We start from the raw sequence: 26,761 nt of genomic DNA, 5'->3' as shown, positions 1-26,761 counted from the left end.
AATACAATGGAAGGGTTAATAGCTGATGAGACAGGGAGACTCCTGTTACTACAACAAAACAAAATAACAAAATACGCTTTAGATTTTTTTTTTGTGAGTTACAGTCAACTTAATATAGGATAACCTTATTCAATATACAACACAATCCCAGTTACCTGAGCTTTGAGATGTAGGGTAGACACTGAAGGAAACTCTCCACTTCACTCTCTTCATCAGACCAGCCTCTTAGCTCAACTGGTTTCTTTCTTTTTTTCTCTGGTTGGAGTTTCAGCAGCTCTAGGAGGAGGGAGACCTTTCTCTCTGAGAGGTCTACGGACCAGATTGCAGGAGGTGACTGGTAAACTGCTTGTAATGCTAGAAGAACACTCTTGTGTGTTTGAGTCTCATAGTCTTTGAAATGGGAGTACAAGTCTAGAAGGAAGTCCCATTGATGATGCCAATATTCAGACAGCGAAAACACTTCCTTTATTGCTTGCCTGTTTAACCTCCCATGGAGAGCTGCTTGCACACACAGATTCATCAGAAATCTGTGCCCTGTTTGATTCTGAGAAGTAAACCTGTAGATTATGAAAAATAAGTGAAATTAATGTTAAAAACATTATTTTAGAACCTAAATGTACTGTTTATGAAAGTAGAAGAGGTAATAATGTGTACCTAAAAAAATACATTTCTATTGTCACTATAGATTTAATTAAGTTTGAACAATAAATCACTTCTTAACAACATGAAACTGTAGCATCCTGATTTTAGTCATGTCATAATTGTAACTAACCATTTAAGCACTGCCATGTATAAGAAATTGTTACCAGAATTAAGTATTGTTTTCCATAAGAAAGGCCCACCAGTGCACCTCCTTGCCAGAAGACGGCGCTATTTGTCTCCCTAAAACACAAGCCTATGGACTTAAAAAATACGTTGATGTGGACATTTGCCTGAGTTTAATATATGCACTTCATTTGTGTCCTTTAATTGTTTTTATTGACCTTATAATGTCTTATTATTCTTGCCTCTACTGACACTTTACTTTGTTTGCTTGAAAGAACTATTTTTTGAGTTATTTTCATGAGTCTGTTACTGTAAGGCCTTTATTTTGATAACGCCCAAAACAGGAAGGAAGCAGTTCACTGCACTGTTTCAGAGAGCGCGTCTTTGCAAAAGGCACAAAAGCAAAGCAAAGTAAAGCAAAGTTTGTTGTTTGCCCAGGGTGTCGGACTAAGTACGAAACTTGTTTCCAGCCGGACCCTGCATGGAAGCCTTGCTCAAGGGCTATTCAGCGGTGATTCATGATTGATGTGATGAATTGGGGAATCGAACTAGGGACCTTCCGGTATTAAGGCCGCCCCTCTAACCACTAGGCCACCGCTGCACGTTAATGAATGAATGAAAACAATAACAAAGAACTTCAGCGTTCATACCGAAACGTTTTATTTTTGTTTTAAGCACCTGGCTGAGGGCATAAGGTATGTTTGTTACATGCTGCATTGTGTTGTTTACATTTGATATTAACGTTGTATTCTTTGCATATTTTCACCAAGTTATTAGTCACTGTGAGTGTCGTTCTGCCGATCTGTTCTTGGACCCTTTGGGAGGCCTCAGTGGCGTGAATAAATAATTAAATAATTACCGTGGATTTAGATCGGTAATCCACAATTACAATGCATAATTCATGGAGTAAAACGTACATTTCATGTTTGCTAAAATACTTAATACAAGTACAGTACAGTAACAGTTTCTGTATTGTTGGTTAAAAAGATGACACTTTATTGTGATAGCTTTAATAATCTTTGCTATTTCTCATGTTTGCACTCTAAAGGAGATTGTCATTTTGTGTTAAAAACAATTTATGCTGAGGATTTGCATCTCACAGGCTCTTTGTCAATTGATGTTGTTTATTATTTGCCTTTGTTACAGTATGGTTTTGTTGGATATGTTTGTAGCAGCCATATTGTGATGTATGTTTTGTTTTCTGTTGTTTTCCCACCTACACAGTTCTTACGGTGTTCTTGGAATAAACTTTCAATATCATCAGTTTGAGAATTCATCCTTGATCAGCCGGGGTTTGCTTACAGTAAGAACTTGACCCTTCCTGTCTAATGACAGCAACAAGAGCGTCATCCCACGATGTCTGATGACAGTAGAGTTTCACCTCATCGATCCCACAACGTCTCTGAAGACTGTGGTTCTCCTCTAAACAAAATGGAAACATCTGAAAACCCAGACCAACTGATGGAGCCCCCTCATAATGAGGTAACGGAAGAGGAGGAGCTTCACCACGCTGGTCACCAAGGGAATCCAGCGGAGAAAATGCTTGCATCCATGGAAAAGGATACCCCTCATGAGGATGAAGCGGAAGAGGAAAGGCTTCGCCGCTCTGAACGCCGACGAATTCCCACAGAGAAGATGTCTGCATTTATGAAAGAGGAGGCTCAGAAAAAGGAGAAAAGAATTATCCAGTTATTCGAACAATGGAAGATGCAGGTTTGCAAAGCAAGAAAACAGCTAAAAACAGACATTCCTGCAAGTGAACTTACAGCTCTTGTTGACACACTTATAAAGGCAAGGGATGATGTCACAAGCATCTACCTAGAAATACGAGATCACATCATTCCATCAAATGAGACAAGAGGCCAGATTGATGTCTGCGATGCAGCTACAAATGACATTGTGAAGATCATAAACGAGAGGATAAAATGCATCAATGAAGACTTTGACAGTCAAAATGTGAAACAATGCCTTCGTAAGCTACTTGAGCCAGACTATGCTCATTCTGTATATGGATACACAGCCTCATCAGCGACACACCAGTCCAGCAGAGCTTCAAGCAGACGGTCTTCAAGGTCCAGTACAAATACAAGTAGGTCTTCAAGCACTATTGCAGCTAAGCGGGCAGACGCATTAGCTGAATTAGCAGGCATGGAAGCCGAGTATGAAATGTCCGAAAGTATAGCACAACAGAAGCGGGAGCTGAAAAGACTAGAGGAACAAAAGGACATAAGAGTAGCAAGAGCAAGACTACAAGCCTACACTCAAGAAATGGAACAAGAGGCCACTATTCGCCCTACCAACGCCCAAGAACAGCAGCAGACAAGCATAACTGCACAACATGTGTCTCCATCCCCCATTCAACATGTCATGACAGCGTCACATGTGTCTCCATCCCCCATTCAACATGTCATGACAGCGTCACATGTGTCTCCATCCCCCATTCAACATGTCATGACAGCGTCACAGGTGTCTCCATCACCCATTCAGCATGTTACGACAGCATCACATGTGTCTCCATCCCCCATTCAACATGTTACGACAGCATCACATGTGTCTCCATTCCCCATTCAACATGTTACGACAGCACCACATGTGTCTCATTTCCCTATTCAACATGTCATGACAGCTTCACTTGTGTCTCCAGCCCCCATTCAACGTGTCATGACAGCATCGCATGCAACTTCATCTCCCATTCAACAGCCTGCTAACCTAATGGCAGCAACACAGCAACCTCTGTTTCCATCCTCCTCCATTCGACAGCCTACTGATGTCATGTCAGCCTCTCCACCTTCAAATACAGATATATCCTTCCTTGCTCAAGCCTTCCAAGATAGCATTGCCCTGAACAGGCTCCCAATACCTGAACCATCTGTATTCAATGGTGACCCAATTCATTTCATTGAGTGGAAGGCCTCATTTGTATCACTCATTGACAGAAAGACTATATCTTCAGCTGATAAGTTGCACTATTTGAAAAGGTATGTTGGCGGTCCAGCTCGAAAGACTCTAGACGGCATCTTCTTTAGAAGCGATGATGAAGCTTATAAGGATGCATGGAACAAGCTGAATAAACGTTATGGTCAACCATTTATCATACAGAGGGCATTCAGAGAAAGGCTTGCACAATGGCCAAAGATACAACCAAAGGATGCTGAAAGTTTAAGAGGCTTCTCTGATTTCTTGAATGCATGTCAGGAAGCTATGCCTCATGTGGAAGGCCTTGAAATATTGAACGACTGTGAGGAAAACCAGAAACTTGTGCATAAGTTACCTGACTGGGCAGCAGCTCGGTGGAACCGTCAAGTAACACAGGCCTTGAACGAAACTCAAAAATTCCCAACTTTTCAACACTTTGCAGGCTTCATGTCAATGGAAGCAGAGATTGCCTGCAACCCGATCACCTCCTTCAGTGCTCTTCGTGCTTCAGAGCCCACATTGGAGAAACGGAATCCTAAAGAGAATAGTACGGGAAAGGCCAACGTTCTTCAAACACAAGCATCTGCAGAGAACAATGAGCGAGAGTCGACTAAAGTAAGTGCTAAACCATGCCTGTTTTGTCAAGACACTAATCACATGATTCACGACTGCACTGAATTTGTCACAAGGTCATTGGACGAGAGACGACAGTACGTCAAGGAAAATAAGCTCTGTTATGGTTGCATGAAACCAGGCCACATTTCAAAAGACTGCCGTCACCGACACTCCTGTAACACCTGCAAAGGCAAACATCCTACATACCTGCATGATGACAACTATAAGAAAACTAACCTTGCGCCAATCTCAAGCCAAGGTAACACCAACGAGACAAAGGCTACTGCTATGTCCCTCAATGTCGAGCATGAAAAGTCGTCATCAAATACGTCCATGATCGTGCCGGTGTGGGTATCATCACAGAGTAATCCAGGCTCTGAGAAACTTGTTTATGCATTACTTGACACTCAGAGTGATACGGTCTTTATCGACCAAGATGTGAGCAACAATCTTCAAGCCGACTCATGTCCTGTCAGACTGAAGCTGACTACCATGCTTGGTAAGGACGTTGTCATAAAGAGTGAAAGGGTCTCAGGACTCAGAGTAAGAGGCTACAACTCCAACGTTGTCATCAATCTTCCCCCTGCCTATACTAAGGACTGCATCCCAGTAAACCGCACTCACATTCCTAACCGTCAGACGGCTAGACACTGGAAGCATCTGTCTACAATCGTGGATGAAATTCCACCTCTGCAGGATTGTGAGGTTGGCCTCCTGATAGGCTACAGCTGTCCAAGGGCACTAGCACCAAAACAAGTGATTCTCGGGGGAGAAGATGAACCCTATGCTGTTCACACAGACCTAGGATGGAGCGTTGTGGGTTGCTTAGCACCGAGCCATGAATCACCAAGTGTCAAAACCATTTGTCACCGGGTCAACATTAAGGAGCTCCCCCCTGTAACTCCAGCTGATGTCATTCAGGTATTGGAGTCTGACTTCAAAGACTCTGGCGAAGATAGAAAAACGGTGTCCCAGGATGACATCGTCTTCTTGAACAAACTACAAGGAGGCATAAGGAAGAACAACCATGGGCATTATGAGATGCCTCTTCCCTTCAAAGAGAGACCTCACCTGCCTGACAATAAGCATCTTGCTATTGTAAGGCTCAGTCACAAAGAAATGAAGCTGCCAACAGATGAAACTCCAGACTTGACGATCGGAGATCCAGAAGTAAGAAGTGTTCTGATACTCAGCACAAAAGCTACAGAACAATTTAGTCTTGTTGATCGATTGTCAAAATTATCTTCCTGGTCACGGGCTACTAGAGCTGTCGCACGCATTTTGCGACGCATCAAAGGGAACAAATCGAACCATCTCTCCACTGTAACAGAACGAGAAGAAGCAGAACATTATATAATCAAAGACCTGCAGAAGAATGTCTACCCAGAAGAGTTGAAACTGCTAAATAAAGACAGTCCCCTACCATCTCACGACCCTTTGTACTCTCTTGATGCCTGCCTTGACAGAGAGGGTGTCCTCTGGGTGGGAGGGAGACTGTGTCACTCCTCTCTCCCCAACTTCATCAAGCACCCGGCAATCATCCCCAAAGATCACCACATTACGAATCTGTTGATTGCTCATTACCACGAAAAAATTAAACATCAAGGAAATGGTCTCACCATCAATGAAATCAGGTCCAACGGCTACTGGATTCCAGGAATCAACCGGGCAGTAGCATCCTTCATTCATCAATGCATCACCTGTAGACGGCACCGGAGGCCACTGGAAGAGCAAAGGATGGCTGATCTTCCCCCTGAACGTGTGGAACCCTCACCTCCCTTTACCTTCTGCGGTATGGACTGCTTTGGCCCATTCTTCACAACGCAAGGAAGAAAGGAGCACAAGAGGTACGGTCTTCTCTTCACTTGCCTCAGCTCCCGTGCCCTAATAAATGGCCTTCGATGTTTCATTGCCATACGTGGCGCCGTACGTCAGATCAAATGTGACCAAGGAAGCAACGTTGTCGGAGCCAAAAACGAGCTCAAAGCAGCTCTTAAGGAAGTTGATGATGACCGGCTAGCTACATTCCTTGCTGACAAGCGATGTGACTTTAGCATGAACGCACCTTATTCAAGTCACGTTGGAGGAGTGTGGGAGAGACAGATTAGGACAGTGAGAAGCATTTTAAGGTCCACGCTTGACCTTTCCTCTGCAAGACTAAACGATGCTTCACTGCGGACTTTCTTCTACGAAGCTATGGTAATTGTCAATAGTCGTCCACTGACTGTTGACAACCTCAGTGATCCTCATAGTCTCGAGCCTCTCACCCCTAATCATCTCTTAACCATGAAGTCTGTCAATGCCTTGCCTCCCCCAGGTGAATTTGTCAGAGAAGACATATATGGCAAGAAAAGGTGGCGACTTGTACAATACCTGGTAGAACAGTTTTGGAGTCGATGGCGAAAGGAATACCTTGCCAACATCTCTCTCAGACAACGTTAGCACACACATAGAAGAAATCTGCAAGTTGGAGATATTGTAATGATGAAAGGAGAAGATGTGCACAGGAACGAGTGGAGACTGGGTAGAGTTTCAGAAGCCACTACTGACCAAGATGGAGTCGTGAGGAAAGTTAAGATCTGTCTTGGAGACAAGAATCTTGGCAAGAAAGGGGAACGTCTTCACAAGTTTTCCAAAGTTGAGCGACCAGTCCAAAAGCTAGTCCTGCTGCTAGAGACCAATTGAATGCCCGGTTGCTGCAAAGTATATCCTTTCATTCTTTGTTTGTTTCATGCATGAGCGTATGTGTGATTTATGGCCTATTTCTTGCTTAAATGTTATTTCCAGTGAGAAATCCTTTGTTTTTTTTGCATTACTTAGAGTTCTGCAATTAACTCTTGATTTGGTGGGAGTGTAACTAACCATTTAAGCACTGCCATGTATAAGAAATTGTTACCAGAATGAAGTATTGTTTTCCATAAGAAAGGCCCACCAGTGCACCTCCTCGCCAGAAGACGGCGCTATTTGTCTCCCTAAAACACAAGCCTATGGACTTAAAAAATACGTTGATGTGGACATTTGCCTGAGTTTAATATATGCACTTCATTTGTGTCCTTTAATTGTTTTTATTGACCTTATAATGTCTTATTATTCTTGCCTCTACTGACACTTTACTTTGTTTGCTTGAAAGAACTATTTTTTGAGTTATTTTCATGAGTCTGTTACTGTAAGGCCTTTATTTTGATAACGCCCAAAACAGGAAGGAAGCAGTTCACTGCACTGTTTCAGAGAGCGCGTCTTTGCAAAAGGCACGTTAATGAATGAATGAAAACAATAACAAAGAACTTCAGCGTTCATACCGAAACGTTTTATTTTTGTTTTAAGCACCTGGCTGAGGGCATAAGGTATGTTTGTTACATGCTGCATTGTGTTGTTTACATTTGATATTAACGTTGTATTCTTTGCATATTTTCACCAAGTTATTAGTCACTGTGAGTGTCGTTCTGCCGATCTGTTCTTGGACCCTTTGGGAGGCCTCAGTGGCGTGAATAAATAATTAAATAATTACCGTGGATTTAGATCGGTAATCCACAATTACAATGCATAATTCATGGAGTAAAACGTACATTTCATGTTTGCTAAAATACTTAATACAAGTACAGTACAGTAACAGTTTCTGTATTGTTGGTTAAAAAGATGACACTTTATTGTGATAGCTTTAATAATCTTTGCTATTTCTCATGTTTGCACTCTAAAGGAGATTGTCATTTTGTGTTAAAAACAATTTATGCTGAGGATTTGCATCTCACAGGCTCTTTGTCAATTGATGTTGTTTATTATTTGCCTTTGTTACAGTATGGTTTTGTTGGATATGTTTGTAGCAGCCATATTGTGATGTATGTTTTGTTTTCTGTTGTTTTCCCACCTACACAGTTCTTACGGTGTTCTTGGAATAAACTTTCAATATCATCAGTTTGAGAATTCATCCTTGATCAGCCGGGGTTTGCTTACAATAATAGGCGAACATTGAGCTAAAATAGGCGACTATTCTGCAAAAATAGCCAATCTACTAGCTCACAGCGTTTTGCAACATGATGTGTTGTGAGGTTGTACTGTAGATCAGCTAATTTCAGCAAAGAGATTTGGTGTATAAGGAAAAAAGGAGTATAGACCACTGGGGTACCCCTTTTGACAACATATAATATACTGTAGTGTTTAAGTTGTTAATAAGAAGGCCAATATCTTTACAGTGAAAACTATTAATGCTCTTTTACTGAAAGGTTTAAATCCTCTCAATGAGCTGGTAAATCTTTCTTTCTTTCTTTCTTTCTTTCTTTCTTAGCCAGTCTGTAAATATCTGTAACTAATATACTTAATTTAACTCACACTTAAATTACAATTCTTACCATGTTCATACAACTTTAAATAGGGTAAACATATTCAATATACAACATAATTCCAGTTACCTGAGCTTTGAGATGTAGGGTAGACACTGAAGGAAGATCCTCACTTCACTCTCTTCATCTGACCAGCCTCTCAGCTCTACTGGTTTCTTCTCTGATTGGAGTTTCAGCAGCTCTAGGAGGAGGGAGACCTTTCTCTCTGAGAGGTCTATGGACCAGTCTTCAGGAGCTGACTGGTAAAGTGGTTGTAATGTTGGAAGAACACTCTTGTGTGTTTGAGTCTCATAGTCTTTGAAATGAGAGTACAGGTCTAGAAGGAAGTCCCATTTGTGATGCCAATATTCAGACAGTGAAAACACTTCCTCTATTGTTTGTGTGTTTAACCTCTCATGGAGAGCTGCTTGCACACAAAGATTCATCAGAAATCTCTGTCCCGTTTGATTCTGAGAAGCAAATCTGTAGATTATGAAAAATAAGCAGAATCAACTCAATTAAAAACTTGATTCATAAACCTACACAATTTAAGAGAAAAAGGTAATGTGTAGCTCAACATACTACAATTAAAATGTATACATTTGAGAATCAGAGAATCAGAATTCTAAATGACTCTTTTATACGTCAAGATACATAATTGTGATTATAGTATTAGACTAGATTAGTATTGAATGACTGAATTCTAAGATCATACATCACATATATGAACATTCATGTTAATTTCCTCTAACCTAAAAGAATCCCTGTCCTCAAAATACAAGTAACCATAGTTTAACTCTTTGAACACCTTGATAGCAGAATCCTCTGAACCCCGCCCCCACCTCTCCTTTCTCTGTAAATATACCTATGATTCTACTGAGTTTTATTCCTATATGTTTTGTATTGTATTTGTATTGTACGTATTATATGTATCATTGATTTATTAAGAACAATGGACCAGAATGGAAACTAGCACAACCTTTTACTGTACTACCTGTACTGTTAATAATCATGTTAATACAATATTCAATCAATCAAATTATTACAATACATCTTTGTGGGAACTACTTCTTGAAATATAGTGTTATTATTGAAGTTTAAATGTAATGAGGTAAACTGATTCTATACACAACATATTCCCAGTTACCTGAGCTTTGAAATGTAGGGTAGACACTGAAGGAAAGTCTTCACTTCACTCTCTTCATCTGACCAGCCTCTCAACTCAACTAGTTTCTTCTCTGGTTGGAGTTTCAAGCATTCTAGGAAGACAGAGGCCTTTCTCCCCGATAGGTCTATGGACCAGACTGTAGGAGCTGGGGGGTAAAGTGGCTTCAGAATTGGAAGAACATGTTTATATCCTATACTGCTGCTGATATGTAGGTAAAGATCAAGCAGGATGTCATATCTCGTAGTAGTGTAAACAGAGAACAATGACAGCAGTGTATTCACTGAACTCTGAAATACTTTCCTTTTTTTAATTGCTGCCTCTCTGCACAAATCTAGTAACAGGTGCCTCCCTTCCCCCTCCAGTAATCCAGGGAATTGTTCCTGAACCGTTGAGTCTGCAACTCTGGAGATGTCTATGAAACTTAATTGAAGTATTCAAACAAACATGGGTCACAAAACTAATTTGTGGAACTTTCTAATACGGCTGTCATCAAACAAGATGTTCTTAAAAACATGACTTTTATAAAGTTCAGCAATTCGACCAGCAAAGGGGATGTTGCATAATTTAGAATCCTATAAGAAAATAATAGAAAGTATCAACATTACACTAAATCACACACCTGAGTTTGCCGATATGAGGCAGAGACTCCAACAGGGTCCATCTCAGATTTTGATAGGCAGTGGTCTTCCTGTCCCAGAGGAGGCAGAGGTGAACCCTCTCTAGACTGTTCTGCATGACCTCTACTGCTCTTTCAAATACTTGTCTTTTACCACAACTGACTGGGAGGTGCAACTCATTTCGACCAAGGCGAAGTAAGCCGCTGTAGTCCATCTCCTCCTCACTGAGAAGTAAAGCCTCCCAGAGCTGGCTTTTCAAGGTGTCACACCTGGAAGAAAAAGTTTTCCTGAAGTGAGACCTTTCCCTCCATAATTAAAAATCTTGTAACATTACAGTAGGGCCATATTTGTTACTTCACAGTTAATGTTGTACTAGCTGTAGGGTTCTATAACAGTTGATATAATTGATAGATTTAAGCTTAGCATCCAGATCCTTTTGAAGTAACATCATGAATCATCTACAGATATATGAAAAATGTGGTCCCTTAAAAACAAAAACAAAAAACGAACTAATGTACAGTATGAGTGCTACGGTAACAACCTAATTAGATAAACTATAGAATATAGAGTGAAAATCAGAATACATGCTCACCCATCTAATTGGATATTTTCCAGGCAGCCAAGTATTGATCTCAGTCCTTGTTCTGATACAGTGTCCTTAAGTTTAAGCTTTAGCTTTCTCTGTTGGGATTGACTGATTACAAAGGACACAGCACAGTGATGGTGAGGATCAAGATTGTCTTTGCTCAAATCAAGGCAATAATCCAGTTTCTCCAGAAAGTGAAGACAGGCCTCAGTGGACTGAGATTCATACAAGCATTGGCATAAGAACATTATGTTGCTGTCATCAGTGTCACCCTGATCTTGATTTGGTAGGAATGTGCTTATCACTTCTCTGATGAAAGTCTTAGATATGTCCTTCAACTGCTGATCTGGAACCAGACAATGTAACATGTTATGATTTTTCTTGCTACTCAAACCACACAAGAAAGGGATCACATGTTTCATGTGCTTCATCTCTTCAGTGCAGCACTGTTTCAGAAGATCAGTTATTTTGTCAGGATTCTTCAAAAAACACAACCCTGCAAAAAACTCCTGTAAAGTGTAGTGGAGAAATGCAGAATAGGTTTGCCATTCTGTAGGTTGAACTTGAACGTGAAGTGTGTTCAGGAAGGCTGAATAAACACAGCTGTCACCAGACAGCGTTTTTATGTTCACAGATTTCTCTTGAGTTGCCTGAAAAGCAGCCTGCGTCAAAGCAAATATTGTTTCACTGTTGTCTCTGATATACTTGTTTAGATTATCTTTTGTTTTGCCACTGTGCTTTTGAATGCATCCACGAAGAGTGTTGAGGTATATTTCAGTTACTGTGCATCGTTCTTGAGGTGCCATAGAGTTTGTAAAAGAAAAGCAGGCAACCACCATCAATGCATATACTGGGACATGACAAAGACTGAACAACTCCAGGTTTTTCACAACACTGCTCAACTGCGCAGCGTTCAACATTTTAGCTAAGTATTCTCTGATGGACTTTGTGCTGAAGCCTTTCACCTCCAGTCTGAGAGAAGCCCAGTCTAATAGGAAGTCTGACTCAACCTCTGACTCAACCTCTGACTCAACCTCTGGTCTGCATGTGATTACAATCTTTGCCTCAGGAAGCTGTTCCCCATTAATAATTGCCTCTATCACTGAGGGGACACATGTGAGTCCATCAAAAATGATAGTGACATTGTCAGAATTCTTCTTTATGTCCTCCAGGACCTCTTCTTTTCCTTCATCAGGCATACTAAACGTTTTAAAAAGAAGATCCTCCAAACTCATGGGATTTGTAATGCAGGACAGTTTTCTCATATCAAAATAGAACATGTAATCTAGGTCCTTGTTGTCACTTCCACCCCAGATTTTCAGCATTTGATGTGCAACTGTTGTCTTTCCAATTCCAGTCTTACCAACCAGGAGAATTGTGTTCTCATGCGTTTTGAGTATGTCATCTACAGATAGTTTCTGTATATCCTCAGGAATGTAGGTCTTCATTTTTTTCAGGCGGGTTTTCTTGCATTTTTTGTTCTTGATTTTTATTCTTTTATATGGTGTAGTTTCATTTCCTTGCGTGTCCAATACCAGTGGAGTGAAAGACAGATCTAAATGCTTATCCTTTTGTAGAAACTGCTTGCTTTGTTTCCACACATCTTCTGATAGTTTAATAGCTTTTTTCTTTAACTTCGCCTGGTATTTGTGGCATGGTGTTGAACCTAAAATGAAAATAATAGCAAGTGGATAAATCATCTGTGAACTGAGTAAAATACCTACGCCATTATTGTTGAAGTATGGTTTCATGTTTGAACGCTCTTTGAACTCCTGTGTGCTCATAATACAAACATAATCAGCATATCAGTGTTCAATACTGTCTGTATTTGCCATTTTCCACCTTTAGATAATACATACCTTTACAATAGTTTATATCAATGTCCACATCATCTCTGAAAGAAAAGCAGGTGATCCAAGGGTGTAGGTCGTTATTTAAGGTCCTCTTCCTAGTTATGTCAATGATCTTTAGTAATTCATAGCAGGCTTTCTCCCCTTTGTGTGTGACCCTGTCCAGTATTGATCTTGTTTGATTAAAGTCAGTAACCTCTGTCTGTATGTCACTGACTTCCTCCTCAGTGAACACTCTTTGCTGATGCAGATTCTCAACAATAACAGAAAGGTTCTGTAGTCCCCCATTCACCAGGCGGGTTCTGGCGTTCTTGATGTATTCCAGAGCTGACTGACTTGTACTCGCCATGTCAATTTATACTCGGTGCAGCTATACTAACCCCAGTCCATAGGCTAGAAAGTTTTTAACTGGCATTTGTGTTACTAGTGATGATTCAATGCTTTTGTCCATTCATATTTTCTTCATCAGTTGTGTAAAATACTGAAATGTAAAAACATTGACAAAATATTGTAGTGCACAAGGCATCATCCGCCATACAGCATTTAACCATTTCTGCCACCCTCAGTAGCCTACAGTAGATAGATGCTTCACTTACAATGATAATATCGCAAATCAGACATACATCCAACATCAAAGAAAGCAATGTTTAAATCTGCCAAAATAAATAAAACTACATGTAGTAGTTTTCCATGTCAAACTAACCTGTCTTTCTCCAAGGTGGTTGTGTCCAGCTGGCTCTCTAGGGTGAGGTCATTCTGCTGGGACAGTGAAGCCACAATGTCCTCAGGTGGGACCAAGTCTGTTGTTGAGGGGACAGCCACTGCTGACAACTATACCTCCTCCCTCAGCTCCACAAGATCTATAACTTAATAATCTAAAGCAAAAGAGGTTAAAGAATACTGAGTTTGAGTGATTTTTCTGTACGATACAAACATTTGACAAGTCACAGTAAATGATACATGGTGGATATAGAAATCTGGTTAGAACAGTAAAAGAAAAAAAACACCTAAAACCAACTATTAGAGCACTGGAATCAAATGATGAACAGAAGAACAGAGAATAATGATTCTCAAAAACTCAGCGAGGGGAGGGGGGGGGCTTCTGGGTTTTATCAAATCAATAAAAACAATTTGCAATACAATTCAATACAGTTCTGTTAAGAATTTATTGTCGTTTTGTCTTTCAGATGTTTCATATTCCATCCTGTTTGGCTAAGATTGGCTTCCAAAGTGTGCAAGAGTGCTCCGTTTTGAAAACAATGCCTCAAATCATGAACACAGGGTGCGATTTCCGTGAAATGTTGCATGCGTATTCCCACTAGGCCGAGAAAGAAATGCCACTTGAAAATGTTCAAATAAGCCTCATGGTGGCGCTTTAACAGGCCGATTTGTGTTTTTACCTATAACTGCACCTATCTGTGTACTCCCTAGAGGCCAAGGATTCTTTTTTTCACATCTGCCTTTCATAGCGCCACCCAGAGGCCGGCTTATGTAAAACACATTGTTTGATATTACTCCCTCAGATTTTATCCATATTTATATTCTTGGGACAAGGGCCAGTTCCGAATTGCAGCCACCTGTAAGTGCTCTTTTGGAGCGGTTTTGAAGGTGAGTAAGGATTCACACTTTGTATGACCGTATAGGGCATTCCACATTTTGGTGGCATAGCAGTAGAACAAATGTAACCCCTTGTTTGCGCCAAATCTGGGTTGAACGTGATTTGCGGAGCTCCCTCTGGTGTTGTGTTTGTGGACGTCTTTGACATATTTGAAGTAGTTTGACAGATACATGAGTGTCTTTGTGGTGTAGTCGTGTATCTTCTAGACCAGGCCCATTGCAAGTTGCTGTACTCTGTCCTCTACCCTGAGTCATCCCACCCTAACAAAATGAGCAGGCGTTAGATGAGTTGTAGGTGTGAGGCCAAGCAGTAGCCAGACCAGTTTGTTTTGGAATGTCTGGAGCCTTGTTTTTAAGGCCTTTGTGGTGCTATGGTACCATGAGGTGCATACAGTACGTAGTTGAAGTGACATTGGATGAGTTTCATTGAGCAGGAGCAACATTGAGGACATTCAATGTATTCCTACTGACCAGAGAGGAGATCCTGTACATAAATCTTGTTCTATAGTTCACTTGTTTGATTACTTTAGTTGACATCTTTTCACTGGAAAGATTTGCCTCTATAATGCAACCCAGGTAGGTAATTTCCTCTTTTCTTGTTGTCACACTCTTATTGTGAAGCCATCGGCATTGCAGAGGTTTATTTTGGACCCAAAGAGAATGGATTCAGTTTTACCCAGGTGTAATGATAGTTTGCTATCAGCGAGCCAGGTGCTTTCAATCATAGATATAGAAACCTAGATAGATACCTCATTGGCCTCTGCAGTTCGTTGAAGCGACTTGTATCGCAGACGCCATTTTAGAGGAGGCAAGCTGCCACTCAAAGTGACTACTGGCCAATCACAGCGTGTTGACTACTGGCCAATCACAGCACGTCTAACTGACTAGTTGCTGCACAGCTGCCTCTTACGAAAAGACCCGCCCCCACTTGCCTCTGAGTGGCCTACCGAACGTCCCCTTCTGTGATGCATGCAGAAGTTTCCAGCTTGCCCTGCGGAAGCAGAAGCGCGCCCGAGATACTGACGCCTCAGAGCCGGAGGAGGCGTCTACCTTTGTCTATACTTTCAATGTCTCTTTAGCTGTTTAGCGCCTATTCAGTGTTGCCAGATTTTACGAGAGAAATAAGCAACCAGGTCTATGAAAACGAGCCCAAAAGAAGCGACTAGCCACTCTAAAAGCTCACGATAAGCTTGTAGATCTGCTATTTTCCAAAAAAGAAGAGAAAACAATCTTGAAAAACAAAATGTTGGGATATTTTTAACATTTTAACAACACAAATCCTATTACGGGTGTAACAGAGAGGTCCTCGGTTACTTATACTTTGCACATGTACATTGTAACCTTTATTTATGGATGGATTAATTGCATAGCATATGGTCACTTTAGTATTTGCATGGCATAATTTGCACAGAAAGGAATGCAGTCATTTTATTGTTGATTACATTTAACTGAACATTTGAGTTGTGTCCTGTCCAGCTGAGCTGGCCACTCAGATAGTCCACCTGTGGAGACAGCATGTTTGGTGATAATCTGGCAAGTGCAATTGGTGTAATGTGAGTGCAATAGAGACTAAGTGAGATGTGTGAGAGGTGCAATATGGGTAATGCTAAATGATTGGAAGCTTAACATGTACCAAGTTTGCCAGTGTAATTGGGCTGCACCAAGTCAGAAGGGCAGAGGGGGGTTGTAATGTGTATTTGGAATTGTGAGGGATCTTGTGCAAGGTTGTAGTACAAGAATCATTAGTGGTGTAGTTCATGGAGTTTCAAGATATTTTATCAGAGTTAATGTTATATGTATTGCTGTATGACATGGTGGAGTCCTAATTGTATAAAAGGTATAAAAGGCTGCCAGTAACAAGTCAGTTCAGTTAGAGGTAGAATGAGAGCCAGGCAACACCATGTCTGTCAACTGTGTTGGAGCTCCTGTGTTGTCTTTTACTTGTGTAAATTTGATGTTGGTGAATAAACACACCTCTTGGTTGCACTTTACAAGTGTTGCACGAATATCATAGTCGGACAACTTCTTTGAATGCAATTAAAATCATTTATTTTCCTATAAGTTTAACAATACTAATAAAATCAGGGGAAAGGGGAGGTGGAACAATGTGTTGGCATGTCATTCTCCAAACATTTCAAATCAGTCCATGAAGGCAGGTGTCTCTGTCTGCCTAATAAGCAGGTAGCCTGGTCTCTCTGGCACAGATGGGCTCAATCCCACTAATTAGGGATGACACTAGGATGACAATGGGCACTGTCCTGTTGTCTTAAAGTGTCCTATAGTGCTTTAAACATTACATAAACATTTTCCACAATATATCTTCAACAACAAGCGCCTCTGTACTGCTTCCAGCCGCTAAAGGGCTCATCCTCACAACGGGTATTTCAGGGCTTGGCCGAATCCGCCATTCCTTCACCGGGTGAAACAGCACAGCTTTCACCATTGGAATTGCATTAAGGAACGCACACAATACAGACTTACAATACAGACAAACTTATAACAATACAGATAAGGATAATATATATTCCGATATAACGCTAATGAGGGCATCTGTGTTGATAGACAGAAACAAAGTCCGGTGTAAAATACTATACTAGTAGGAGTATAGTAGGAGACCACACCCTAAAGAAAACTTCACCCCATCCAACTTCTCCTGTGTTGTTAAGTAACGTGATTTACAGTAAACTGCAGAGGGTAGACTCACTTGACCTCATTCAGCAACGGTACTTAAGAGGAAATTTCTTCTTAAACCCACTTAAAAAGTTTTTAAGAAGATTTTGGTATACTCCAATGTTTTCTTAGCTATGATCTGTTCTCAGGTAAGAACAGAATCTACACACACTGATGAGCACTCTTAAGGTCCTTACACACCGGGGCGATTTTTTCGTGCGAATAATGCTTTTTTAAAAAAAAACTTATAAAGTCAATGGCTCCGTACATGGAGCGAAAAAGCGAAGCGAAAAAGCGTCTTTTAATTATTCGGAACGAGTCCGAATTTTGCGTATATTCGCTATGTTCGCCGGTATGTAAGGACCTTTAGGCTGGCCTTTGAGTTCTTAAGTGTGACATATTTGTGCAAAAATTATTAATTCTCGAAGTTTCTTCAATTCAACAGTTGTATAATATAGGATTTAAATGACAATAATATTTTTATCATATCTTTAGAGCAGTGGTTCTCAAAGTATGGTCTGGGGACCCCCAGGGGTCCTTCAGGGAGTTTCAGGGGGTCCACAGCAAACGAAGAAGAAATGTAAGAGGAAACATTAGGAACTTATTGCTGCATGAGGCCCACTGGGATCAAGTCTCTTTGCATGTTGCTGATCCGGTTTGGGTCTACAGCGGATACGGAAATGGTACGTCTATGTATGCGTGTTTGTAAAGTACCGGATAGCAGTCTCTATATCGTATCACACTGGTTAATTCACAATGGGCCTCATGCAGCAACCGTTCTTAAGAGGAAATTTCTTCTTAAACCCACTTAAGAAGTTTTTAAGAAGATTTTGGTATTCGCCAATGTTTTCTTAGCTGTCATCTGTTCTTATAAGAACAGAATCTACACACACTGATGAGCACTCTTCGGCTGGCCTTTGAGTTCTTAAGTGTGACATATTTGTGCAAAAATAATTAATTCTCTAAGTTTCTTCAATTCTACAGTTGTATAATATAGGATTTAATTTACAATAATATTTTTATCATATCATTAGAGCAGTGGTTCTCAAAGTGTGGTCTGGGGACCCCCAGGGGTCCTTCAGGGATTTTCAGGGGGTCCACAGCAAACGAAGAAAAGTTTAATCACTTTAACCCTATTTTATACTTTGTTTGAAAATAGCCGATCTACAAGCTCACAATACGTCCCATTACTGGCCATTTTGAGCTTGTAGATCGGCTATTTTCGAGACATTTTGATAAATCTTGAAACATTTTCCCTGGCAGAAAATATTTTCAGGTGGGGGTCTGCAGCCAAATGCATGTCAATTTGGGGGTCCTTGACATGAAAATGTTTGAGACGGGTCTGAAATTACAATCTAACCCAAACGGACCCGGTTGAATTGAAGACCAAGCCCCATACCTACCCCATAACCCCCCACCCAACCCACCCTCATCACCACCCATACCCCCACCCCCATATCCCCGACATTCGCCACACCCCCATTTTCCAGTCCTCTTCCTACCTGAAAGCCCCCCTATACCCACCCGTCATACCCATCCCCATACCCCCCACATAGCCCCCTACACCCCTCCTTGCACCACCATATCACCCACCACACCCCTATTTCCACCCCATTACATACCAAGCAGCTGCTACCTTAAAGACCCTCCATATCCACCCACCAGCTTTCAGTAATAAAATGTTTTAAATCCACTACTAACGCTACTCCTGAACATGAAATATGGATAACATTTTTAACAGCTAATTTCAGCAAATGTACATTGATGTCTAGTGGTGATATGTTGATTAATGTGAGAGAAATAATAAAATACATTCATTAATTAAATTAAATAATTTGCTGTTCACTTCAGAAGTACCTCCACAGAACTATTAATTTATTTATTTGTATGTTTGGAGTCTGGTGTTCCACCATCTGTAGACTTATAGTTTAGGTATTCTTTACTTCATTCTCTCAATTTTATTTCTGTGTGTGATTTCCTGTGATTTCGGTGAGCAGCAATCACACACACTGGGTACATACACACATGACGGCAAACGCTACGCTACGCTACGCTAGGCCTTGTTCCGGAGCTTAACATGTACCAAGTTTGCCAGTGTAATTGGGCTGCACCAAGTCAGAAGGGCAGAGGGGGGTTGTAATGTGTATTTGGAATTGTGAGGGATCTTGTGCAAGGTTGTAGTACAAGAATCATTAGTGGTGTAGTTCATGGAGTTTCAAGATATTTTATCAGAGTTAATGTTATATGTATTGCTGTATGACATGGTGGAGTCCTAATTGTATAAAAGGTATAAAAGGCTGCCAGTAACAAGTCAGTTCAGTTAGAGGTAGAATGAGAGCCAGGCAACACCATGTCTGTCAACTGTGTTGGAGCTCCTGTGTTGTCTTTTACTTGTGTAAATTTGATGTTGGTGAATAAACACACCTCTTGGTTGCACTTTACAAGTGTTGCACGAATATCATAGTCGGACAACTTCTTTGAATGCAATTAAAATCATTTATTTTCCTATAAGTTTAACAATACTAATAAAATCAGGGGAAAGGGGAGGTGGAACAATGTGTTGGCATGTCATTCTCCAAACATTTCAAATCAGTCCATGAAGGCAGGTGTCTCTGTCTGCCTAATAAGCAGGTAGCCTGGTCTCTCTGGCACAGATGGGCTCAATCCCACTAATTAGGGATGACACTAGGATGACAATGGGCACTGTCCTGTTGTCTTAAAGTGTCCTATAGTGCTTTAAACATTACATAAACATTTTCCACAATATATCTTCAACAACAAGCGCCTCTGTACTGCTTCCAGCCGCTAAAGGGCTCATCCTCACAACGGGTATTTCAGGGCTTGGCCGAATCCGCCATTCCTTCACCGGGTGAAACAGCACAGCTTTCACCATTGGAATTGCATTAAGGAACGCACACAATACAGACTTACAATACAGACAAACTTATAACAATACAGATAAGGATAATATATATTCCGATATAACGCTAATGAGGGCATCTGTGTTGATAGACAGAAACAAAGTCCGGTGTAAAATACTATACTAGTAGGAGTATAGTAGGAGACCACACCCTAAAGAAAACTTCACCCCATCCAACTTCTCCTGTGTTGTTAAGTAACGTGATTTACAGTAAACTGCAGAGGGTAGACTCACTTGACCTCATTCAGCAACGGTACTTAAGAGGAAATTTCTTCTTAAACCCACTTAAAAAGTTTTTAAGAAGATTTTGGTATACTCCAATGTTTTCTTAGCTATGATCTGTTCTCAGGTAAGAACAGAATCTACACACACTGATGAGCACTCTTAAGGTCCTTACACACCGGGGCGATTTTTTCGTGCGAATAATGCTTTTTAAAAAAAAAACTTATAAAGTCAATGGCTCCGTACATGGAGCGAAAAAGCGAAGCGAAAAAGCGTCTTTTAATTATTCGGAACGAGTCCGAATTTTGCGTATATTCGCTATGTTCGCCGGTATGTAAGGACCTTTAGGCTGGCCTTTGAGTTCTTAAGTGTGACATATTTGTGCAAAAATTATTAATTCTCGAAGTTTCTTCAATTCAACAGTTGTATAATATAGGATTTAAATGACAATAATATTTTTATCATATCTTTAGAGCAGTGGTTCTCAAAGTATGGTCTGGGGACCCCCAGGGGTCCTTCAGGGAGTTTCAGGGGGTCCACAGCAAACGAAGAAGAAATGTAAGAGGAAACATTAGGAACTTATTGCTGCATGAGGCCCACTGGGATCAAGTCTCTTTGCATGTTGCTGATCCGGTTTGGGTCTACAGCGGATACGGAAATGGTACGTCTATGTATGCGTGTTTGTAAAGTACCGGATAGCAGTCTCTATATCGTATCACACTGGTTAATTCACAATGGGCCTCATGCAGCAACCGTTCTTAAGAGGAAATTTCTTCTTAAACCCACTTAAGAAGTTTTTAAGAAGATTTTGGTATTCGCCAATGTTTTCTTAGCTGTCATCTGTTCTTATAAGAACAGAATCTACACACACTGATGAGCACTCTTCGGCTGGCCTTTGAGTTCTTAAGTGTGACATATTTGTGCAAAAATAATTAATTCTCTAAGTTTCTTCAATTCTACAGTTGTATAATATAGGATTTAATTTACAATAATATTTTTATCATATCATTAGAGCAGTGGTTCTCAAAGTGTGGTCTGGGGACCCCCAGGGGTCCTTCAGGGATTTTCAGGGGGTCCACAGCAAACGAAGAAAAGTTTAATCACTTTAACCCTATTTTATACTTTGTTTGAAAATAGCCGATCTACAAGCTCACAATACGTCCCATTACTGGCCATTTTGAGCTTGTAGATCGGCTATTTTCGAGACATTTTGATAAATCTTGAAACATTTTCCCTGGCAGAAAATATTTTCAGGTGGGGGTCTGCAGCCAAATGCATGTCAATTTGGGGGTCCTTGACATGAAAATGTTTGAGACGGGTCTGAAATTACAATCTAACCCAAACGGACCCGGTTGAATTGAAGCCCAAGCCCCATACCTACCCCATAACCCCCCACCCAACCCACCCTCATCACCACCCATACCCCCACCCCCATATCCCCGACATTCGCCACACCCCCATTTTCCAGTCCTCTTCCTACCTGAAAGCCCCCCTATACCCACCCGTCATACCCATCCCCATACCCCCCACATAGCCCCCTACACCCCTCCTTGCACCACCATATCACCCACCACACCCCTATTTCCACCCCATTACATACCAAGCAGCTGCTACCTTAAAGACCCTCCATATCCACCCACCAGCTTTCAGTAATAAAATGTTTTAAATCCACTACTAACGCTACTCCTGAACATGAAATATGGATAACATTTTTAACAGCTAATTTCAGCAAATGTACATTGATGTCTAGTGGTGATATGTTGATTAATGTGAGAGAAATAATAAAATACATTCATTAATTAAATTAAATAATTTGCTGTTCACTTCAGAAGTACCTCCACAGAACTATTAATTTATTTATTTGTATGTTTGGAGTCTGGTGTTCCACCATCTGTAGACTTATAGTTTAGGTATTCTTTACTTCATTCTCTCAATTTTATTTCTGTGTGTGATTTCCTGTGATTTCGGTGAGCAGCAATCACACACACTGGGTACATACACACATGACGGCAAACGCTACGCTACGCTACGCTAGGCCTTGTTCCGGATCCGACGTTACTTTGATAACTTCCGGAGCTTTGAGCAGCTGGTGGGCAGCGCCGTCTTTCAGGAAGTGTAGTTCTTGGACTAGTGCTATTTGTACAAGTGAGGACAGAGGAATAACACTACTCATCATGAAAACATTATGCACGTGCAATATAAAATATTGAAAACATATGAAAACATTAGCTAATGTTTTCATATCAATGGATAATATTCATATTTTATGTCAAGGTGCCTTGACAAAATTAAAACACCATTACATCATTATGCATTACATTAGTATTAACCACATGAACCCCAGCATCGGGGGAACATGAGCCAAAAATAGCCGATCTACAAGCTTCGCAGCACGACGCGTTGTGAGCTTGTAGATCTGCTATTTTTTGCAGAGAGATTTGGTGTTGACAGTAAAAAGCGTCCAAGAAAAGTATGTCCATTTTTAGTGAGAATAGAGGGTTTAAGTAGGCTACATAATAATAAAATAATAACTTTATTTATATAGCACTTTTCAAAACGTGAGTTACAAAGTGCTGCTGAACAGCAGTTAATGTTTACGTTTTATTTTACCTGACTTATATATAAAATATATAAGTAAGGTCAATTAAAACATACACGTTTTTTTTTACCCCTAGGGGGTCTTCAGAGTTACTACAGGGGGTCCGTCAAATCTTTATGTGAAAGGATTTTCTTTTTTACTTTAACCACTTGAACCCTAGCGTCCCTTTTCTGAGGAGAACTTTAGCCAAAAATAGCCGATCTACAAGCTCACAACGTGTAGAGAGAAAAAAGAGCAGCAAAAGTTTATCTTAAACACAATTTTATACAATATAGATGGGGTCCCTGCTTCATCTCTCTCTCAGCTAGGGGGTCCTTGGCCTGAAAACGTTGAAGACCCCTGGCATAAGGGAATACCATAGTTAACAAGTAAGTTAATTCTGACAAGCAGTAAAGAAAACACATTTAAACAAACTAAAAGGAGACTTGTTTCCCACATCAACAAACCAACAAATACAGACATACGTGTGAATTACATTAATAATTATGATTGACAGATTCATATGGTAGAAGAGTGGAATTTATGACAATAAAGCACAGAGATGTTTCGGTTTTTGTAGCCCACGTTTGTGCGTGAAACTGTAGAATTAATAAAAAGAAACTTTTTTTTGGATAGTAATTGGATAGTAATTTAATTTATTATTCTGCTATTCTTTATTATGCTCATTATAATATGATATTGTATCTTATCTATATAGAACTGGTCCTCATAATACTCATTATAATGTATTTTGGATAGTAATTTAATGTATTAATCTTCTATTCTTTATTGTGCTCACATAAGCTATTCATAAGGGAACAACTAAACAGTGCAAAGTATTCAGGCCATTCACCACAAATAAATAAGGACGTTTACATTTATTGAAATAGAGTGCATGTGTTGTTGTGTTTGTGCTGGAACGTCTGGCTTGCATTTCCCTGTAAGGAAACTACAAGAGATAAACACACCCACTGGAGAGAACACAGGAAGTATCTGTCCTATTGGTTGGTGCCTATCACTTCCGGGTGATCGTTTACCAGAGCGGAACCCGGATGTGCTTTTCCGGAAGCAACTCGGGACGGTCTTTCCGGTTTCTAACTTAACATGGGTGTGTACGGGGCTAGCGTAGCGTTTGCCGTCAGCATACGGTCATGTGTGCATGTACCCACTCACACAGGTGTGACTGCAGGCAGAGCCATGCAGTCATGCCTTTTATGGGGATTGGTGGGGCGGCTCCCTATGGTAATTAGGATGAACTGGCACACCCCCAGTTACTAGGATTGGGATTCATCATCATAAGAACATAAGTTACGAACAATTCTGTCTTTTAAGAATTGTTTCATGAATCTGACTCGACTTCTCTTAGGAATACACTTAGGAAGAAATGTAAGAGGAAACATTAGGAACTTATTGCTGCATGAGGCCCAATGAAACCAGGCTTTCCACAGGATGCAGGAAGCCTGGTAACATACAGTAGGCTACCACATGTCACGTATAGAGAGAGAGAGAGAGAGAGAGAGAGAGAGAGAGAGAGAGAGAGGTTTTTCTCGCATAGACAGTTGTAGAATTCTGTACTTAATCTAATCAATAACAAAGAATCTTCTCTTATGGGTTCTAGGACCAGAACTTTAGGGGCGTTCACTGGTGTTCCTATTTTGGGCATGTACAATATTCAAACATTTCATTTAAATGGCAAAAGAAAACAGATCTACAAGCTCACAACGCGTCACATCGCGGCGTGTTGTGAGCTTGTTGATCGGCAGTTTTTCGGACACCACTGGCACGGTCCTGGAGTGTGATTTTATTATAAATAACCAATTAATATGTGATATTTTCAATAGACATGTACTCCTGAACTTGAGCTTATTAAGACTGGCAATGCTTTAATTTGTTCACCAGATTATAAGTAACATGTGGTGATATGACCAGGGCAGGAATATCATGGAGGCCATGAAGGTCATGTATGAACTTTGACTCTAGGAACTAGTTTCTACAAATATTGACGATTTGTAAATACCAATACATTATTTTGTGAAATAAACAGCATTATGTTATACATTAATTTCACTCATAGTTATACTATGTATTGAAAAATATATTAATTCATTTCCATTCATTATTTATGTGGAATTGAAATTATTTGATTTATTTGATGGCCTGCCTGCTGGCATTTGTCCTTCGTGCCCTCATAAAATGTACAACACCAAAGGCAAGTGGCCTTGCCCCTAAAATGACAAAATTCCAGGCCTGATATGACAATAAAATGCTCACACTGCATGTACAGTTGACATAGAAAGCAGAACATTCTCTCTGTTCAGAGTATGTTAGTGTAGAGGAATACAGGTTGAGTCATCTAAACATTGTGGGCACCTCAATGTTAAAATTGGCTATTTTTCCCAAAACGTATGTATGCAAATAAATGAATAAATGCATGCATGCTTTGGAAGTATCAATGATTTGAACATGCACGGTGCATCATTATCAGACCTACCCTTCAACCCTCTGGTTGAAGGGTAGCATACGCTCATTGGGGCCAACGAGGCCATGGCCCGGTCTGTAAAACCCTGCTCCCCCAGGGGGAAAAAAAATCAAAAAATCAACATAACAACATTAGCAGCCACTCACCCTATTCTGTTGTAGCCAACCACAGAAAGTCGCCTTTGTTTTCAAATCGGGCTTATTTGCATTCGGCCGAATTGTTAATGAGTGGCCATTAAAAACCGGTTTCCCCGTCAAACCGTTCTCTTGCCAGGTAAACAGTATAAAGAGGGGCCAGAAATAGCTCCACATTTCATTATTGTTGTGACTTAAGAATCTGGCCCGGTGCCCAGAGTTCTCAGGTGCCCATTATTCCAGTTACTGTATAGAGCAGTGGTTCTCAAAGTGGGGACCCTCAGGGGTCCTTGAAGCGGTTCCAGGGGGTCCCCAGAAAAATGTGTTAATATCATTTCTGGAGTGGAAAATGTAATTTAATTCAATAATTTAAGGAACTTCAAGTGAACGTATTGACCAAAAATAAGTTATTATGTAAATGTCAAAAGAATATTTTTTCTGTATTCATCAGAGGAAAAATACATAATGATAAAAAAAGACATAAGAAAAAAGAAAAGAAAAATACCTATTGGGAGTGTCAGAGTTCAACTGATGTCTTATAATGCTTTATAGAAACATTTGTTTCAGAGTGTGTCACAAATTGGCATGATGATAAAAGAACCATCCTCCTACCCTAACGTATAATTATACAGATATGGATAATGATAATGATGATAATAATGGGGGTACTCGTGTTGATAGACTAAGATCAGTCAATTGTTCTCTCACATCTTATGTCTTTTGGGGGAAAAATTGTTGAATCCTCAACAGTTTGGCTGATCAACATGCTGCTAAAATACACCACCGCCCTCCCCTAACTTTGTACTGATAGGGATGATAATGATTTGTACCATAGTGTAATGTAAAATATACCACCCTAGACTAATTAGTATAGGAGGACTTTGTTTCTATGTGATATAGTACAACGTTTAACTTTGTACTAATATCACATAGGCAGAAACACAGTCTGGTGTGATCGTAGCCTAAGGTTACGGTCACACCGGACAATGGCATTGAACATGGAGCTGGAGGAATATTGTGTGGCTGTAGCCATGTTTCACATGACGCTCGTCTGTCACACGCGTCATGGAACCGTTTGTTCCTGGTTTTTGATTGTTTTACATTTAGAACTCTCACATGTACACAAACGTTCAAATTTCAAATATAATGTGCTGGCCCCCATGCCACGGATGTACCAAGTTGAGCCGGCATAGGTCTAAGCACCTGTATATTCCGTATTGTTCAATAAAAAGCTTTTTAATCCGATCGCCAGCCATTTTCTCCAAATCTTCTCGGCTGCTTTCAACTAAGCGACACTACCGGTTGGGG

At 40.4% G+C, this 26,761-nt stretch overlaps 2 protein-coding genes across 2 annotated transcripts in view; both read right to left on the bottom strand.

The window, feature by feature from the left end:
- LOC311061639 (uncharacterized protein) overlaps positions 1 to 26,761 on the bottom strand; it is a gene marked incomplete at its 5' end in the record, with an annotated part of 278,554 nt that overhangs the window by 30,931 nt on the left and 220,862 nt on the right. The window lies entirely within an intron of this gene.
- The window catches only part of LOC311061186 (uncharacterized protein), a gene marked incomplete at its 3' end in the record, with an annotated part of 85,217 nt that overhangs the window by 9,813 nt on the left and 48,643 nt on the right, over positions 1 to 26,761 (bottom strand). Inside the window, exons 2-8 of the mRNA XM_084079744.1 lie at positions 13,537 to 13,708; positions 12,843 to 13,314; positions 10,990 to 12,649; positions 10,400 to 10,666; positions 9,760 to 10,200; positions 8,703 to 9,095; positions 156 to 557 (exon numbers count right to left, since the gene is read on the bottom strand). Coding sequence (XP_083935870.1) covers positions 156 to 557; positions 8,703 to 9,095; positions 9,760 to 10,200; positions 10,400 to 10,666; positions 10,990 to 12,649; positions 12,843 to 13,182 — 3,503 coding nt within the window. The 5' untranslated portion in view covers positions 13,183 to 13,314; positions 13,537 to 13,708. The remainder of the gene's footprint in view (positions 1 to 155; positions 558 to 8,702; positions 9,096 to 9,759; positions 10,201 to 10,399; positions 10,667 to 10,989; positions 12,650 to 12,842; positions 13,315 to 13,536; positions 13,709 to 26,761) is intronic.

The sequence above is a fragment of the Gymnoscopelus microlampas genome, assembly GCF_963454915.1.
Source record: "Gymnoscopelus microlampas genome assembly, chromosome: 15".
In the NCBI taxonomy this organism is placed as follows: Eukaryota; Metazoa; Chordata; class Actinopteri; order Myctophiformes; family Myctophidae; genus Gymnoscopelus; species Gymnoscopelus microlampas.
Note: the sequence above shows the minus strand (reverse complement) of the source record. Positions and strands in the feature narration are given on the sequence as shown.